The sequence below is a fragment of the Pongo abelii genome, chromosome 12, assembly GCF_028885655.2.
Source record: "Pongo abelii isolate AG06213 chromosome 12, NHGRI_mPonAbe1-v2.0_pri, whole genome shotgun sequence".
NCBI classification, from domain to species: Eukaryota; Metazoa; Chordata; class Mammalia; order Primates; family Hominidae; genus Pongo; species Pongo abelii.
This window is the reverse complement of record NC_071997.2, coordinates 104450042-104468657: the sequence shown is the minus strand read 5'-3', so window position 1 is coordinate 104468657 and position 18616 is coordinate 104450042. Positions and strand designations below refer to the sequence as shown.

General features: G+C 49.3%; 1 protein-coding gene across 9 annotated transcripts in view; it reads left to right on the top strand.

Moving 5' to 3' along the window:
* Nucleotides 1-16175, top strand: part of BABAM2 (BRISC and BRCA1 A complex member 2) — a 457873-nt gene extending 441698 nt beyond the window's left edge. For 4 of the 9 annotated variants that reach the window (XM_054545237.2, XM_054545234.1, XM_054545260.1 and 1 more), the window contains one exon: nt 4571-4739. In XM_054545237.2, the coding sequence (XP_054401212.1) occupies nt 4571-4730 (160 nt within the window). In that variant the 3' untranslated portion in view covers nt 4731-4739. 9 annotated transcript variants of the gene reach the window in all.
* The last annotated feature ends 2441 nt before the right edge of the window (nt 16176-18616 follow it).

The following is an 18616-nucleotide window of genomic DNA, read 5'->3' as shown; positions in this document are numbered from 1 at the left end:
AGGGTGGGTAGGTGTCAGGTAGGTGGGAGACCCCCAGCATGTTGCAGGCCCAGGAAAGCACCCTTCACCTGCAGAGTAAAGGGGCTCCTGCTTAGCTGACTAACAGACTTGCAAAGGGGAATTAATTATTGTTTGTGATACAATTAAAATCCCCCAATGAAAGGCCTTGTATAAATGTAAATTATCATTATTGTCATTAAAGGGGCTAGACGTCTGGCCTGCTGGATAATATCCCCACATACCTCTGAGCAGAAAAGAAAGCCAGCCCAAGGCAGGAAGTTTGCTCCTGCTCTTCCAAAGCAATAGCAGTAAGAAGGGGCAGGCCAAGGAGGGCTCCGTCCGTGGCTGTGAAAGCAGAGCCCCCCACTCTCATCCAGGGTGAGCACGCAGCTGTCTCTGCTCTGGGAGTCAAGTGACTGTGTGTCCCCTGAGGGCCAGGGCCCTGCCCAAATGCGGTCCCTTACCCCTGCAGGAACCAGCCCATTACTAGCACAGGAGTGGCCCATGAATGTGTGAATGTTTAGTTGTCTGCTGATTTGAAGGGTGGAAGGAACATGAGCAGGATGGATACTGGCCAGCATTCTTGGGGTCCTAAGTCAGATCTGGAGACAAAGGGGAGATAGACGGCTCAGACCCGTGCAGCACCTCTGATGATGCTTGTGAAGGCTCTCGAGGGAACCCCTCTAGCAAAGCGCCGGGAGAGGTCATTTGTTACATTACTGCTTCCACTTAAGAAACTGTCTCTGGCTAAAGTGGTTGGATTAATACCAGAAATAATAATAATGGATAATAGTATATTAGACTGAGCAGTGACCTCAGAAACCATCCCCTCACTTTGCAGATGAGGCATCTCTGGGGTACAGAGAGGTGAAGTGGCTTCTCCAAAGTGGCGTAGCAGAGAAAAGCAGAGCTAGAATCACAGCTCAAGCTCCCCACGCCAAGTCCACAGTTTGACTTTGCGGGATGATGATACCTCCCCTGTGACAGCACTTCACAGAGATATTGCTCCTCATCAACCCTAGGGAGTTTTAAGATGACCTTTATGTTACAGGAGCCTTCTGGGCTTCCTTTGCTCTTCTGGGGCTCGTTATTTAGAGAACATTTGTGGTCCCTCACATGTCACCTGGCTGGACTGCATGCACCCTCCTTCTTGAACTTATTTTCCTTCCCCCAGACACTCAGAGTAGCCTGCATCCTTCATTAGGGTGCCCCGGCACTTCCAAGAACCACGTGGGCCTGTGAGAGGGAGGTCAAGGTCATCCCTTTTGTCTCTTGTTATCACAGTCATAATTCTGCTGAAAAGCTACACGATGCAGATCCCAAGATGAGAGCGAACAGCACCAGTCAATACCTGTAAACACACAGAGCTACCAGAGGGAGGGCCATTTAGGGGGTTTTGTAGAACAAATGTGGGTACAATGGGGGTTGGCAGTAAGTAGCCCTAGAAATTCATTACTGAGCTGTTGGCAGCTCTAGGAAAAGTTTAATGGAGGAGACTAAAATATAGCCACAATGAGGTTTGGAATGGGAGAGAGCACAAAATCAAAAAATTTTAGAAATTATTTATCTTACTCCCTTACTGCATAGATGAGAAAACAGAGCAGTGATTCACCATGATACAGCAGAGCCAGGGACAGAACCCAAGGCTCCCGACTCAGTGGACAGTACACTTGCCACTGGAAATCATGGTGGCATGGAAAGAATGTGCCCTTTGGAGTCAAGCAGCTCTGGATTCATAACTAGCATTGCCACCTATTAGCTGTGTGATCTTAGAAAAGTTACTTTGGGCCAGCCATGGTGGCTCACACCTATAATTTCAGAACTTTGGGAGGCTGAGGCAGGAGGATCACTTGAGCTCAGGAGTTTGAGACCAGCCTGGGCAACACAGTGAGACCCGTAACATAGCAAGACCCCATCTCTACAAAAAAGAAAAAAAATTAATTAGCTGGGTGTGGTAGTGCACTCCTGTAGTCCTAGCTACTCGGGAGGCTGAGGCAGGAGGATCACTTGAGCCTTGGAGGTCGAGGCTGCAGTGAGCCAAGATCGCACCACCACACTCTGTCAGCCTGGGTGACAGAGTGCAGAGAGAGAGACCTTGTCTCAAAAAAGAAAAGAAAAGAAAACTTACTTTCGATCTCTGATCATAGATTTATTTTTGGCAAAAATAGAATCACCTGCCTGGTAGTAGGCCTGTTAGAAGGAGTAAATATAAAATAATACACATGAAAACAAGTAGCATGATATCTGGCATGTAGGAGGCACCTCCCTTTCCTTATACTCATGGCTTCCAGACTTTTTTTTTTTTAACCACAATCCACAAGGTATTTTACATTTGAATCCAGTAAACATAACTAAAACAAAAGTGCCACATACAGTGCACTCTGATTTTATTTCACTTTATTTTAATGCTGCTCAGAACCCACTAAATGGATTTTGTGATCCACTGTTTGAACAAGCCTACTTTACACCACGTGTGGATATCATTCATCCACATTGCATATATGCCCTTCCTTTCCTTCCCTCTCTCCCTCTCTGTAACGGAAGCCTGGGGCCGCAGAGCTACCTGCTGTCAGCATGTGCAGGGCCCGCACTGGTGCAGTGTGGAGTGAGCCCTGCAGCCTAGCAGAGCAGGTGCATTTCCTCCTCCTGTGCTTGCCCCCAGCCTCTGTACTGCATGATTGCAGAAGACTCCTAAGGCCCCCTCCAGCCAGACATTCTGTCACCTGCCAGCCTGCATGGAACTTCCCCACACCCTACCCCAGCAGAGCCCACCTGATGTTCGTGTCGTGAGAATTACTCTTGTTACCAAAGGCCATTGTCTCCAGAAGGCCACTGTACCCCAGCAGAGAGGGTGGAGCTTGGACACCCTCTCCCATTGAGTAGTTTCTTCTTTGGGAATTGCTGTTTTTCTGTCTGAAAGCCCAGAGAGCCAGGTGTCTGGGGTGTGATTTCAGCTGTCGGGCGGATAAGGGTGAAGCGAGGAGGGACCATGGCCATCTTGCTGCCCCTCCCCCACATCCTCAAACACCCAGCCAGCGGGGTGAATGTCCCAGAGTGTTAGGTGACCAAAAGCTGTGCCCAAAAGCCAGCATGCAGGGGCCTGAGCACCTGTGGAAGCCATAAGCTCTGGCCTCTGGATGCTGAGATCTGGTGAAAGAAACTGAACTTACAACCAGGCAAATAACACTTCAAAGCCCTAGAGAGACTCAGGTGAGGGGAAGGTTAGAGGCCTCAAGAAGTTGATCTCCTAAGTGTTCCTTAGGCCCTCCTTTGGGAGTCTTGCACTTTGCTGTGGAGGCTGATGCCTGGCAGTGCTGCGCACAAACCTTGGAGCACTGTCCCAGCTGGGGTGTGACTTGGGGCCTGGACCCACATTCCAGGGTCAGCTCTGCTGGGTCCCTGGGCACTTCCTCTTTGAGGGTCACCCTTTGGTTTTTCCCCTTTCAATGACTAAAAAGTGGAGGGTAATCTGTGAGCTCGGTGGTGACTCACCACCATCCGACAGGCGACCCACTTTTCCCAGCAGGTGAGCTGCGTGAGTAGTCCTCCTCCTGGCCGGGACTGTGGTGAGCTCCCTGCACCCCACCCCAGGCAGCCACGTGGCCATCAGCACATCATGGCCTGTGCTGAGCGCCTGCTCTTGCAGCCCTGGGCAGAGTGAGCAGAGGACTCACCATCTGGGCACACCAGGCAGGTGCAGATGGGGAGACAAGGTAAACCCAGGGCTGGGGCTCTTCTCTGGGTTACCAGGCCCCGGGCAGCAACACATTCCTTAGCCCCCCACACCCAGCACCTGGCCTCGTTCCCAGCCCCAACCCAGCCAGGTGCACCCATCCTCCCAGCCTTTCTCAGTGCCGCACAGCCATTCCTGCCTCTCATCAAGAAGGTTATGATGGGCACAGCAGTCCGAGAGGGAGGGGGACGGAGAGGACTGACTCACACTCCGCCTACTAGCTCTGGGGCCTCAGGTCAACCCCCTGGGCAGGCAGGCATTCATTTAGCACCAAATTGACATTCACCTTCTGGGAGCTTCTGACAGGGTGAGCACCAAGGGCACTAAGGGTGAACCATCCCCAAATTCTGCCCTCTAGGCACTTACAGGGATGACCTATGCTAATGTATCATTAGGATATGCAGTGTCACAGGAACCATCCTAACCTCCCGCCCTTAGTCTCCCCTTCCCCTTCCCTGTAATGTTTGACCTCGGCGGTTTCCTTTTTCCTTCTATTACAACATTCTGTCATTCTAAAGTATATCTTAAGTAAGCCAAATGCTTGCATTTGAGAAATATTTATTGAGCTGGTGTGTGTTGGACACTATATACTCCAGGCTGGGGATGCAAAGATGAATGAATACGACCCATGGGCTTTGCCCTCAGGGAGCTTCTCCCAGGGTGTGAGAGAATGGTTGGTATGTGTAGATGCGTGCATACATCTGTGATGAACGCCAGAGAAGGAAGCTGGTCCCTTGGCCGGTGGAGGCTCAGGAGCCCGTTAGGACTACCCTGTCCCTCCCTCCATTTAGCCAGCTGGCCCTCCCTTCTCCTCCTCCTTCTCATCTGCTGCACCAGGGGATGCCAAGGGAGCAGAGATGCCTGTAGCCCGTGGGAGCAAGTCCTGGCCTTTGCAGTTGCAAAAACTGGCTGCAAGCTGCTCCAGCCCCAGAGGAACTGGCCAAGCTCCAGAGGGCCTCCTTGGAGGGCCTCAGAGGGAGAGAGAACTGCTCAGTAATTTTGATCACTTTGGTAAGTATTTAAAAATACCCCGTGATTTAGCAGGAACCAGAATTCATCCCAATACTTTGATGTCTAGAAATGGATCTCAGTCAGTTGTTGTTGAAGTCCTCCTAAAACGGCATTTGATTTAATTCAACACATACTGAGACCACAGTCAGCCTTCTTGCAGGCGAGGAGGCCGAGCTGTATAAATTGTAGTCTAGACACCAATCTAAATATCTCAAACGCAAGGCAGACATAGCCCAGCCCGAGGTTGGAGTCCTGGCATGCTGTGGAATCGAGTAGAGGGGAGATTGATTCCAGCTGAGGGCAAGGGCCTCTGCCTGAAGCTGTGAGCATGTGATACTGTGTTCCCACTGCGATATCAAGCCTTTGCATCTCAAGTTTGTTAATTTCCTTGTTTTGCAAGCTTAGACCCCCTGAAAACAAACCAGGCATGCTCAGGGGTTGGCGCATTTAGCAAGATTGACTGTGTACATGAACCAGTTACAAGCACTTGTTTGTTTCTAAAGCCCACACCCGAGAGCCAGGCTGCCATCGCCCAGGGCATAATTACAAAACAAGCTCCCATCGTGCCAGTCACTCACTCACCAAGGCACCCAGAGTTGGATGGCAGTTGCCACAGGGGCCTTTGGAGGGTTTGGGGCGGAGGGCATTGAAACAGAAGCAGGCCTCTTTGTAGCCATCCTGTTGTGAGGATGAGCCTTTGACACAAGGCCCTTTGACACGAGGCGAGTAACCCCAAGTGAGTCAGAATTTACAGTGGCGGTTCAGGACAATGAGGACAGGGCAAGACCACGAGGCATGATTAGCAGGACTTGTCTTACACTATTTACAGGACTGCTTTGATTTTCAGACCACAATCGGTTTTCATATGACTGATTAAAAACATGTGCCAGTTGAAGTCACAGCTGCAGAAGAAAACTGGAAAAAGCAGTGAGCCTTAGATGTTGGAACTTGCCTCTATTTGCAAAAATGACCTCTGACTTGATTTATGCCCTTCATTTCCTGACAGTGAGGGCTGTGTCCCTGAACCACTTCTCCTACCACACCCCACCCTACCACCACATTGGCCTGACTCTAGCAAACATCATGAGGCTCATCTTACAATTACCCAAAGAAAAGCATTTTTGAATTCCAGAATTCAAGTCCTGTTTTGGAAGAAGGCAACTGTTAGGCTCTTGCAAAATAAAAAGTTCCAAGTCAAGGAGGCTAACAGCAACAAGACCACAGGGTCTCGTCCACAGGGCCGGGCTCTAGTGGCACTGGGGTTGGAGTGACATTGGCAGGTATCTTAACTAAACTCGCTAAGCTTCTGTTTTCTCGCCTGCAAAATGGGGAGCATGACCCCTGCCACACCCAGTAGTGTTGTGAGCACCAGCTCTGCAAAGCTTAACTGCCTTAGGTGCTCTCTCCCCGCTGCCAGTCCCCAACCTCTTTGGGTTGTATATTCTGTGTTTTGTTTTCATTTATTTCAAGCTATATTGATTCAGTTTGTCAGATGTCTATTTTATGGATTTTTATTCTTTTGAAAAGATCTATTGAATCAATAAAGCACTGCAATTCCAGTAGCAAAGAACCCTTTTGATGAGACTTCGTTGAACAAAGTTTCCTACTGGCCTCAACCCCAAGGCCTCTGAGCATTTCCCTGATGGCTCCCTGTCTTAACTTTCTTCAGTCTCCTGAGATCCCCTTCTCTAGAACCCAACCATTGTGTCATTTTCCAGGCATTACCCCTGATAACTTATGCTTCCTGAGCTAGAGGGCAGAGGGGTGGCCGAGAGGAACAGGCCTTCATGTCCCCCAACAAAACTGTCTATGGCACTTTTTGCTCGGGGCTTTGCAGTGTTCACTAACCCTGCCCCATTTGTATAAAACTATGCAGATGGAAACAATCCAATAATAACCCAACTACTCCCACCACCTTTGCAGCATTACCACCTCCTACTGAAACTTGCCATGTGTGGGGCCCTGGGCTTGGTACTTGATACACATTTCCATTCTCCTCACAACCTCCTTGAAAAGAGGTGCTAGTCAATAAAAAATGATAAAGGGGCTATCACCACTGACCCCACAGAAATACAAACAACCATCAGAGAATACTATAAACACCTCTGTGCAAATAAGCTAGAAAATCTAGATGAAGTGGATAAATTCCTGGACACATACACCCTCCCAAGACTGAACCAGGAAGAAGTTGAATCCCTGAATAGACCAATAACAAGTTCTGAAATTGAGGCAGTAATAAATAGCCTACCAACCAAAAAAAGCCCAGGACCAGATGGATTTACAGCTGAATTCTACCAGAGGTACAAAGAGGAGCTGGTACCATTCCTTCTGAAACTATTCCAAACAATTGAAAAAGGAGGGACTTCTCCCTAACTCACTTTATGAGGCCAGCATTATCCTGATACCAAAACCTGGCAGAGATACAACAAAAAAAGAAAATTTCAGGCCAATACCCCTGATGAACATCAGTGTAAAAATCGTCAATAAAATGCTGGCAAACTGAATCCAGCAGCACATCAAAAAGCTTATCCACCACAATCAAGTCAGCTTCATCCCCAGGATGCAAGGCTGGTTCAACATATGCAAATCAGTAAATGTAATTCATCACATAAACAGAACTAAAGACAAAAACCACATGATTATCTCAATAGATACAGAAAAGGCCTTCAATAAAATTCAACATCCCTTCATGTTAAAAATTCTCAATAAACTAGGTATTGGTGGAACATACCTCAAAATAATAAGAGCCATTTATGACAAACCCACAGCCAATATCATACCGAACAGGCAAAAGCTGGAAGCATTCCCCTTGAAAACCAGCACAAGACAAGGATGCCCTCTCTCACCACTCCTATTCAACATAGTATTGGAAGTTCTGGCCAGAGAAATAAGGCAAGAGAAAGAAATAAAGGGTATTCAATAGGAAAAGAGTTAATCAAATGGTCTCTGTTTGCAGATGCCATGATCTTATATCTAGAAAACCCCATTGTCTCAGCCCAAAAGCTTCTTAAGCTGACAAGCAACTTCAGCAAAGTCTCAGGATACAAAATCAGTGTGCAAAAATCACAAGCATTCTTATGCACCAACAGTAGACAAGCAGAGAGCCAAATCAAGAATGAACTCCCATTCACAGTTGCTACAAAGAGAATGAAATACCTAGGAATACAACTTACAAGGTATGTGAAGGACCTCTTCAAGGAGAACTACAAACCACTGCTCAAGGAAGTCAGAGAGGACACAAACTAATGGAAAAACATTCCAAGCTCATGGATAGGAAGAATCAGTATCATGAAAATAGCCATACTGCCCAAAGCAATTTATAGATTCAATGCTTTTCCCATTAAACTACCATTGACATTCTTCACAGATTTTTTTTTAAAAATTCTACATTAAAATTCATGTGGAACTAAAAAAGAGCCCATATAGCCAAGACAATCCTAAGCAAAAAGAACAAAGTTGGAGGCATCACGTGACTTCAAACTTTGCTACAGTAACCAAAACAGCATGGTACTGGTACAAAAACAGACACATAAACCAGTGGAACAGGATAGACATCTCAGAAATGAGACCGCACATCTACAACCATCTGATTTTCAACAAACCTGACAAAAACAAGCAGTGGGGAAAGGATTCCCTATTCAATAAATGGTGCTGGGAAAACTGGCTAGCCATATGCAGAAATTTGAAACTGGACCCTTTCCTTACACCTTATACAAAAATTAACTCAAGATGGATTCAAGACTTAAATATAAAACCCACAACTATAAAAACCCTAGAAGAAAATCTAGGCAATACCACTCAGGAAATAGGCACAGGCAAAGATTTCATGACAAAAACGTCAAAAGCAATTGCAACAAAAGCAAAAATTGACAAATGGGATCTAATTAAACTAAAGAGCTTCTGCACAGCAAAAGAAACTGTCTTCAAGATGAACAGACAACCCACACAATGGGAGAAAAATTTTGCAATCTATCCATCTGACAAAGGTCTAATATCCAAAATCTACAAGGAACTTAAACAAATTTATAGGAAAAAAACAACTCCATTAAAAAGTGGGCAAAGGACATGAACAGACACTTCTCAAAAGAAGACATTTATGCAGCCAAGAAATATGTGAAAAAATCTCAACATCACTGATCATTAGAGAAAACCCAAATCAAAACCACAATGAGATACCATCTCATGCCAGTCAGAATGGCGATTATTAAAAAGTCAAGAAACAACAGGTGCCAGCAAGGCTGTGGAGAAATAGGAACGCTTTTACACTGTTGGTGGGAATGTAAATTAGTTTGGCCATTGTGGAAGACAGTGTGGCAATTCCTCAAAGACCTAGAACCAGAAATATCATTTGACCCAGCAATCCCATTATTGGGCATATACCCAAAGGAATATAAATCATTCTGTTATAAAGATACATGCACGCATTTGTTCATTGCAGCACTATTCACAATAGCAAAGACATGGAATCAACCCAGTCCATCAATGATAGACTGGATAAAGAAAATGTGGTGCATATACACCATGGAATACTATGCAGCCATAAAAAGGAAGGAGATCATGTCTTTTGCAGGGACATGGATGGAGCTAGAAGCCATTATCCTCAGCAAACTAACACAGGAACAGAAAACCAAACACATGTTCTCACTTATAAGTGGGAGCTGAACAATGAGAACACATGGACACAAGGAGGGAAAATCACACACTGGGGCCTGTTGGTGGGGGGGCAGAGCGGGGAGAGCATCAGGATAAATAGCTAATGCCTGCGGGGCTTAATACCTAAGCACTGGGTTGAGAGGTGCAGCAAACCACCGTGGCACACTTTTATTATGTAGCAAACCTAACGTCCTGCACATGGATCCCGGAACTTTTTTAAAAAAAGAGAAAAAAGAGGTGCTAGTGTCTGAATTTAATAGATGAAGAAACAAGACACAAAAGGGTTAAGTGGCTTGCTCAAGATCACATGGATGATATCTCAGACCATAACTGGGTGGTCATAAGATCATTAAGTAGAAATCATCCTGTTACAGGTGAGGAAATGGAGTCCCAGTTCTGGATGACACAATGAGCCAGGGCCCGGGCTAGAGCTGTGAGTCCTGTGCCTCCTAGTGCAGTGCTCTTTCCACTTCCCCCACTGCCTCCCCTTGATGATGCATGTTGTCCTGGACAGAAGGAGAGCTGTTTGAGGACCAGGCCAACCAACACCCTGCTCTTGGCAGCCGGAGCCATGTGATTCCTAAATACCCTTCTAGGAAGAGCTGCAGCGTCATCCCTGATCAAGCCCTGACCAAAACTGCACACCACACACAAGGAGTACACCTGGCAGGTTTGGGGGCAGAAGACAGGCAAGGGCTGGAGGTGCCTCTGGCTACAGAGTTTGTCCTCTGATGCCACGAGCAGCTCTAGACTGGATTGCAAAAGACACACAGTGTCCCATGACTTTGGCTGAGTATCCAAGCCTGAGATTGGCCATCTCTGCCTGCGATTGCCAGCTCAGTGTGATCAGTGAGAAGGGAGGGCCTGATCCAAGGAGCCTCGGGAAAGGCTGAACTGAGGACAAGGACCCTAGACCTCTCACAGGTTTCCCGCTTCTGCACACACATGTTCTTCTGGCTGTTTCCACAGACTCAGAGCCTCTTCCCCTTGGCCCCAGCAGGTACCCATGATAATAGTTGACATCTGTTGATCATCTCTTACGCCAGGTACCATGCCAAGCGCTTACCCAGACCATCTCATTCACTCCTCACAAGAACTCTTTAAGGTAGGCAGTTACTCCCACCTTTTAGATGAAGAAACTAAAGCTGCAGTCACTTGCCCTCATGATCAACGAGTAAGGAGTGTGGCCAGGACTCGAGCCCAGTCTGCCTGGCTCCAGAGCCTGCCCCACATAGGCTACCCTCACCTTCTACAGCCCACCGGCCTTAGGACCCTCAGTTACGGCACCCTGCTTTGTAGGTGAGGGAGCTGAAGCCCAGAAGAGATTTACCCCCTGACTCCTGATTCAGTTCCCTCCATCTTGCCATGCCTGTGAGCTGAAGCCTGGGCCAGCCCTGCTTCTGCTCTGAATTCATGGAAAACCTAGCCAGTCTTTACGTTTTCTTCTCCTAACTGAGACTCCTGGGTTGGACTGAGTTGTAATTTTATGAAACCCTGAGCAGAGAGACTGAAATCAGTGAAGAGGGCCCGAACCTCATTTTGCCCTCAAGCATATTGAGCTCTAATGCCATCTAAAAATAGATTCCCTTACAGTGTGCATTCAGTGAGGAGCTTGACACTCAGGGCCCTCTCCTGTGAGCCCCATTTGGCCAGTTAATGGGGAGGTAAGAAGACCTCACTATTTCCTAGAACACGCTTACACTTTTAAAGCTTACTACATACTTTGTCTCTGGGTCAAAGGTTTTTTTCAAAGATGACAGATACCTCTTGCCATTAGCAATCTGTACTCTGGGCAGCTCTCCATTTTCTCTGATAAAAAGTGAAATAAATGAAAACAGTGTTTTTAAAAATCTATAAATGGGTGGGAGCCAGTGGTCATTTTCCCTTTCCCCCTCCTCCCCCTCCCTTAACTGACTTAATGAGGATCCAAGTTGAGAAGCACTCGCCGAAAACAGCTGGTAGCATCATGCCTTTAAATAGCCCTCGCCACGCTTCCCCTTGGCAGCACGCAGTTGGCCCTGGCAGGGAAAGCCCAGGACAGAACAGGAAACTTTAGAACTTTCTGAAAAGAAAAAAGCTTGCCTTTAAAACGTGCTCCCTCTTGCCAAGACCTTTTTGTGTAAGGAGCTTGCAATGTTGTAGCCCCTTCCCCTAGAAGTTTCCAAGGAAAAACTGAGCTGATGAGGCTTGCCTGGGGACCCAGTGTGACTCTGGGCCTGGGGAGGTAGGTGGAGGACTCCCCGGACCCGACCCCTGCCCAGCTCAGGCCAGCGTCCAGGGCAGCAGTGGCTCCAGCACCATCTGCTCGTCAGGCACCTGTGGGAGCTACAGAGCAGCTCAGCTGCAGCCTCTCCCCTTGATGTTCGTAGCTGTAAGGTCAGGGAAGGTGACGTCCTCACCTCTAACTTAGGGAACATTCAGCCCTCCCTGGAAGTGGTACTGGGATGGGCCAGACTCCACAGTGCACATCAGGCCAGAGTCCATGCAGCAGAGGTTGGTGGCAGCCTGTCGATCTCAGACCCTCTGGAGAAGTGGGGCCACAAGGCTCTCTCCACCGCACTTCCATGTTGCTGGGGAAATAGCAGCAGGTGAAACATATGGAAGGAATAAGTGGCCCTCACGTCTGGGTGGCAGCCAACAGTTGACTGTCTACTCCCGCACATTGTCCCATGCGAATGTGGCATCAGGTGGCCTTATCACCCCTACTCTCCATAAGGGAACAGAGCCCAGGGCTTCTCCTGCCCTGCCCGGCCTTGCCTAGGTCTAGAGCTCTTTCCGCCACATCACAGCTCCCCTTTTGCATTAAGGGTGACTGTGGCATGGTGCTGTTAATGGATAAGGGCTTTGAGGTCCTGAGTGCCAGAGAAGGTGGCGGTTTGGCTGGCTCAGGGCTGTGCTGATCACAAGTGGATGGAAGAGGGTGTTTTTTCTTACTAACTGTTGGCAAAGTTTGAAATTTGAGAATGGACTAAAGTGTTCTTCCTCAGTACCTAAATATTATACCTGTTTTCTTTCTGGGGCTGCTCTCTCTCCCACCTTTTTTTTTTTTTTTTTTTTTGATACAGAGTCTGGCTCTGCCGCCCAGGCTGGCGTGCCATGGCGCGGATGTGATCTTGGCTCACTGCAACCTCCGCCTCCTGGGTTCAAGCGATTCTCCTGCCTCAGCTTCCCAACTAGCTGGGACTACAAGCGCCCACCACCACACCCGGCTAATTTTTGTATTTTTAGTAGAGACGGGGTTTCGCCATGTTGGCCAGGCTGGTCTTGAACTCCTGACCTCGGGTGATACACCCGCCTCGGCCTCCAAAAGTGCTGGGATTACAGGCATGAGCCACTGCGCCCAGCCTCTCCCGCCTTCTTAAACAGCTTGTAATGGACATACTGTAATTGCTTCTTGCAAGCTGGTGGTCATCATTAGTTACATTAAAGCCACAGCCCATCACCGAGTGCTTTCTGCGCTGAGCCAGGCCTGGTGGTCACTGGGAGCAGGATGTGCTTCCGCTTTCCAGGGGCTGGCAGATAAGACCTGTGCACATGGGACAAGTGCCCCAGAAGAAGCACGGACAGCATGCAGGGAGACGACCTCCTGGGGACCAGGGAAGACTTGATGGAAGCAAGAGTATTTGTCCTGAGCATGAATAAGCCCAGAGGTGGCAAATGGCATGTGTGAGGAAGAGCAAGTAGTCAAATGAGAAGAAGGGAGAGGCAGTAGATCCAGGGCTCGTATCCTGGACCGTGGCCTGCTCAGGGGGGTCTGTGACATCCCCAGGTTGCAGTGGGGGGTCTTACCTGCAGTTTCTCTGAGGAGAGGATCCTTAACTTTCTTAGCTTCTCAAAGGGTTGCATGATCTCAAAAAATGTGATAGAGGAACAGAATAGATTTTCTTCTTAATGACTTGGAACCAGATAGTGAGTCATTGAATGCCAGGCTGAGAGTTTGGAGGACATTAAGGTCTTGGTCAGGAAAGGGACAGAGACTCACACTGTAAGAGAATCAGTGTAGCTGCAAACAAAGGCAAAGGAGGCCTCATGTCCAGGGGAGAAGCAGCTTCTGCAGCAGTGCCATTGAAAGATAAGACAGGAGCTATGGGAGTCACTATGGATGGAGGGACTTAGCAGCGGGAACCTTGAGGATGAATTCACTGTAGGGGTTTAGGGAGAATGGAAACTGGTTCAGAAGGAAACTGAAGGTTCTGTTACAGAAAATCAAATTGGTCAGAGCATTTTCAGATACATAAAAGTGATGAAAACATCCATTTGGAACACCGGTTTGAGTTACAGAGTGACAGGTAGGGTGTCCCACAGGTGGTTGGAGACGTGGGACTGGAAGTTTGAGGGGAGGGAGGGCTGGGCTAGTGGTGCTGCAGGCCCAGGAGTTACCACCTTGCTCTGTGTGACCCCAAGGACGATGGCGCCTGGCAGTGCTGAAGGAGGTGCAGGGAGAGGTAGAGAGAGGCAGGACAGCTGTGGCACCACATGTCACAGAAGTCACAGGGAAAGAGAGCTTCCAGAGAGAGGAGCTGACATTTCAGTGCTGCAGAGGCCGTGGTGGAGGCTAGCACTGAGAAAGAGCCGGAGTATTCCAAGGCCAGATTGGAAAGAGGGCTGCAGTTGACTTGAAGGGGGCGGGCAGTCAGTGGCACCAGCCGCTGCATTTGCTCTGCTCCAGAGACAACTCCAGGGCCTGTCGGGTTGCGTGGGGGCTCTTTGCCCTACGGCACAGGATCCCCGGTGAGTGCTTATGCTTCCTGAGCAGTTTTGTGTTCTCTTCTCACTGCTGCTGTGAATCTGCCTCCAACCCTTGGGTTAGCTCCTCCACTCCAGATTTGCTGCTTCTGATCTCCTGGGAGCTGGGAGCTGGTAGAGCCAGGCTCAGTAGGACCAGATCCTAAATGAAATGGACTGTGGGAGGCTCCCTGTGGGTGAGGCGATGAGACTTTTGCAGTGCTGAGGGTGACAGGTCTTGGTGGCCCTGCCTGGTTCTTGCCACTGCTCTGAGGTGAGATATCTGGACACGTAAGGTGTCACTGTGATTGTGTGGGTGTTGGTGGGGCAGGACTAGAAGGCAAGCCTGGTGACCAGGAACACGGGTGCCCACCTCCTTCCTCTGCAGCCTCTCCCTTCTCCTCCCCTCACTTTTCTCCCTCACCTCTCAGCTGACAGCAAGTTGCTGCTGGAGATGCCCCTCCACTGCCCCTTCCCTGCTGCACGGACTGCGGCCCACGGGACTGCCATTGGTGCCCTGATGTGGGGTTACCTATGTGTCCGTCTCCTCCACACTGCATTCTCCCACACGGCGTGGTCCCATGGCTGGGTCATCCCGCCACCCCTGATGCCTTGTACAGTGCCTGACACGGTGTGGGCTCGGCGGGTGCACATCTGAGGTAGAACGTGGCCCTGCTTCCACAGATTAGAAACCTGGATGCCGGAAAGGCCAAATGGGCTGTCCCCGGTCCTGCCACCTCTCTTCCACTGACTGGGAAATGTTCTCTTAACACCCAGCCTAGCTTTCTTTCCAGTAGACCAGACTGCGTATGCCTTTGGAAATAAATGGAGCCCATGAATCATTTAGAAATTATTAGGGCTGTGTGTGGTGGCTCAGGCCTATAATCCCAGCACTTTGGGAGGCCGAGGCAGGAGGATCCCTTGAGGCCAGGAGTTTGAGACCAGTCTGGGTAATGTAGCAAGACCCTGTCTCTATGAAAAAATGAAAAAAAAAATTGCTGACATGGTAGCACACGCCTATAGTCCTAACTACTTGGGTGGCTGAGGCAGTAGGATCACTTGAGTCCAGGAGGTCAAAGTTACAGTGTGCTGTGGTTGGACCACTGAACTCCAGCCTGGCTCACAGAGTGAGGTCCTGTCTCTAAAAAAATAAAATGTGTTAAAAAACTTATTAGACCCTCTTTGTCTTTATGAAGTCAAAGGTCCAACTGAGTGAAAATGCAACCTTCCTGAGACTCTAGATCACTAAATGACTGTGTGGTTCAATTGCACACATACTGTCTTGTAGCTTGGACCAGGCCCTTGTCTTTGTCCTGAAAAAAGGCAGCAGGACCTGAGTGCAGATATCATAGGAATTGGCAGCCAGGAGGGCGCACGTACAGGCCCTTTGAATATTCCTGAGAGATATCACAGTAGTGAACTGCATGCACCTCCTCGGAAAAATCCAGAGGGCTTTGCCTCAGCAGAGAAGGCAAATCCAACCGAAGATGCATGAACAATAAATAACAACTGTTCTGAGTTAGCTTGAAAGCTCCGAGTTGCACTTTTTTTCAAGTTGTTTGTGCTAACCACAATTTTTTTTCTCCCCTTCTTTCCCACCAGGGCTTATTTCAAAACCTTTGTCCCTCAGTTCCAGGAGGCAGCATTTGCCAATGGAAAGCTCTAGGAAACACCAGTCTTGAGAGGTGGCCAGCCAGCCTGCCTGTCCACATGCGTGTCAGCACATACAGCCGCTTCCTGGAAGCCGCCTGGAATGTCTTCACGGCAGCGTTTTGCTCACACAGCAGCTTTGCACGCCCCAGGCAGCCCCAACTGCTGAAATCCAACTTAAGCTGGCTGGTGGTCCCAGGATCCTAGAGCCCTTCACTTCGGGTTACTCCCTCTTTCTTGCCTCTATTTCTTAGTTGGAAGAAATAAACTCACAAATTATGGTGCAGTAATTTTCCGGGGAAAGTAAAGCGTCAGGAATGCCCACGCCTTTCTTCCAAAGCCTTTGTCTCTGAGACCTCTTAAGTTCTAAGATTAAATGCCCCTTGCTGTTTTTCCTCTGAAACTAGTGTCTTCCCTCTGTGTGTGCATGTGTGTGTTTCATACCCCAGCATTTCCTATCTGGGGCAGTCCTTCACGGCGAGGAGTTACCTGAGTCAATGTGACCAACCCGCTGGGTTTCAGCCACTCATCCAGCCTGGCCTAAGGCTGTTGCTCAATAACAAATGGCCTCTAGCACACACAGCCCCACCCCCTGCCATCCATACCCCTCCAGCCCCCTGTGGGGGCATCTTGTGCCCAGGCCAGCCCCACACAATAGGCAGTCATTAAAGTTTGGTAAGTGCACCAACGGCTCTGTCCTTCCGGCTCTCCCCTCTCCATCCCCTCTGGGCCTCTGCAGCACTGTGTGAATTATACACAAAGACAAAGCTTGGGTGTCATGGGTTATCACAGGAATGTGTCTGCTTTCTGGGCTTGGGGCCTGGCAGTTGTGCAGCCAGCCAGGAACAGAGCTGGGGAAGATACCCTGAGCAGGCGACATCTTTCCTGAACTTACTGATCATCACAGCCAGAAGGGTCTTCAGAAGTCATCTCGTTTCTACCCCATTACTCCCTTCAGTGTACAGAGAACAGAACTAAGGCCCAAGAGTTAAGGAAACATGCAAATTAGAAACAGCAAATTAGGAGCAAATCTGGGAACTTGGAGCCAGGCCTCCTTGTACCATCACACACTCGCTTAGCTGAAACACAAGATGGCTACCGTCAACTTGACCACATCACCAGGTTTACAGTTTGGTTTAGCATGGTCCTGTCCCGATGGCCTTACACACAGGGAAGCAGGGCCCACGCACCACCCACAGAGGTGAGGGCAAGAGCTGGCCTGGGTGCTCGCGCTGACACCCTCTGGCCTTCCCATTCCAAGGCGAAGCCACTGGCCCCTCCTGCAGGACACACACATGATTTCACGGGGCCTCTCACCTGGTCCCTTAGTTCCCTTTGTGGCTGTTGGAGCCCACTTTTACCAGGTGAGCCCAAAAGAGAACCATCCCTGGGCCCTTGTGAAGACTGGTGAGGAGAAGTCGTGCCTCTCCTTCCTGTGTTCTCTGGCACCCAGGAATGTTCTCAGGAGGCTGGAGATCAGCTGGAACAGACCTCCCATCTTGCCTGTCAGCTGGAGGCCTGCCCAACTCTGGTTTTGTTCACTGTGTGGGTACTATGCCCCCTACCCTGAAACTTTGGGAATTCCCAGGACAAGAACAACAGTCCAGTGTCCTATGTCCATATCCCAGCCCTGCCATTAACTGGCTATGTGGCCTTGAGTAAGTCCCTTCCTCTCCATAATATTAATACTAGGAGGGGGCTGGACTGGATTGTGGGCTCGGCTCATCAGATCACCCAGGGAGCTTTTTTTAGGAACTACTGCTCTGGTAGTTCCCACTGCAGGCCTGTTGACGTGGAATCTCACTAGCTGGAGCTTAGCCTTCTAGATTTTGATAAAACTCCCCCAGCGATTCTACTGAGCAAGTGATCATGACCCACTAAGCCAGCTGACCACACCGGCACTGCTTCTGACCCTGACCCGCTGAGTGCCCACAAGAAGGTGCCCCTCTACTCAGGGCAGCTGTGTGCCATGCCCCATGGCCCCTCCATCCCCCACTAAGGCGCCATGGCACGGTCACTTAGGATTGCTAGGGTCACCCTCCCCTGATGGAGGGGTGTGGATTGGGCTCTACTGTGCACAGCACCAAGAGTTGAGTGAGCCCGGGCTTGCTTCTGAGCTGCAACTGGGTGTGAAGCAAGCCCAGGCTCAGTCAACTCTTTCTGGTTCCAGTTCTAGCAGATGGTGGTTGGCACTGTGGGAGGGGGTGAGGTCCTGTGGACTGGTCGTCCCCTCAGCATTTCAAATAAGCATTCAGCAGTGACAGCAGCCAGTAGTGGGCAGTGTGGTCTGGGAATGTCATCCTCCTGCCCCTGCCAGCCCCTGGGGGCCCACAGACCCAGATAACGAATGAGACCCTGCCCATCAGCGAAGCACACAGTCTAACTCAGAAGTTTTGCCACACACATTAGCTCAGCACAGCTTTACAGCAGACCTGGGCTGTGAGCAACTGAATAGGGTTGCTTTTGTTCCACAGATGAGGAAACAGAAGATGAGAGAAGTTAAGTGAGTTACCCACGATCACCAGCCGGTCAGGGCCGGAGCCAAGACCCAACCCAGGCTCCTGGCTCCCCTCCAGCACCAATTCTCACGTGTGTCCATACTCTCGTGAACAAACTGAAGCTTATTTTTTTCTTTCCCGGTGAAGGATGATGGACGTTATATAGGTTTGTGAGGATGGAGATGTATGATTATTTTTAAAAGACTTTCAGCTTCCTTGCCACAGGGGAGGATTTGGGCTGGTTTTCTTAGAGGGAACTCAGCACAGGGTGACAGTCACCACTGTATGTTTCCAGAACCAGGGACTCAAACACCAGGGTTTACGTGATTTTATCTTTACCCCGCAA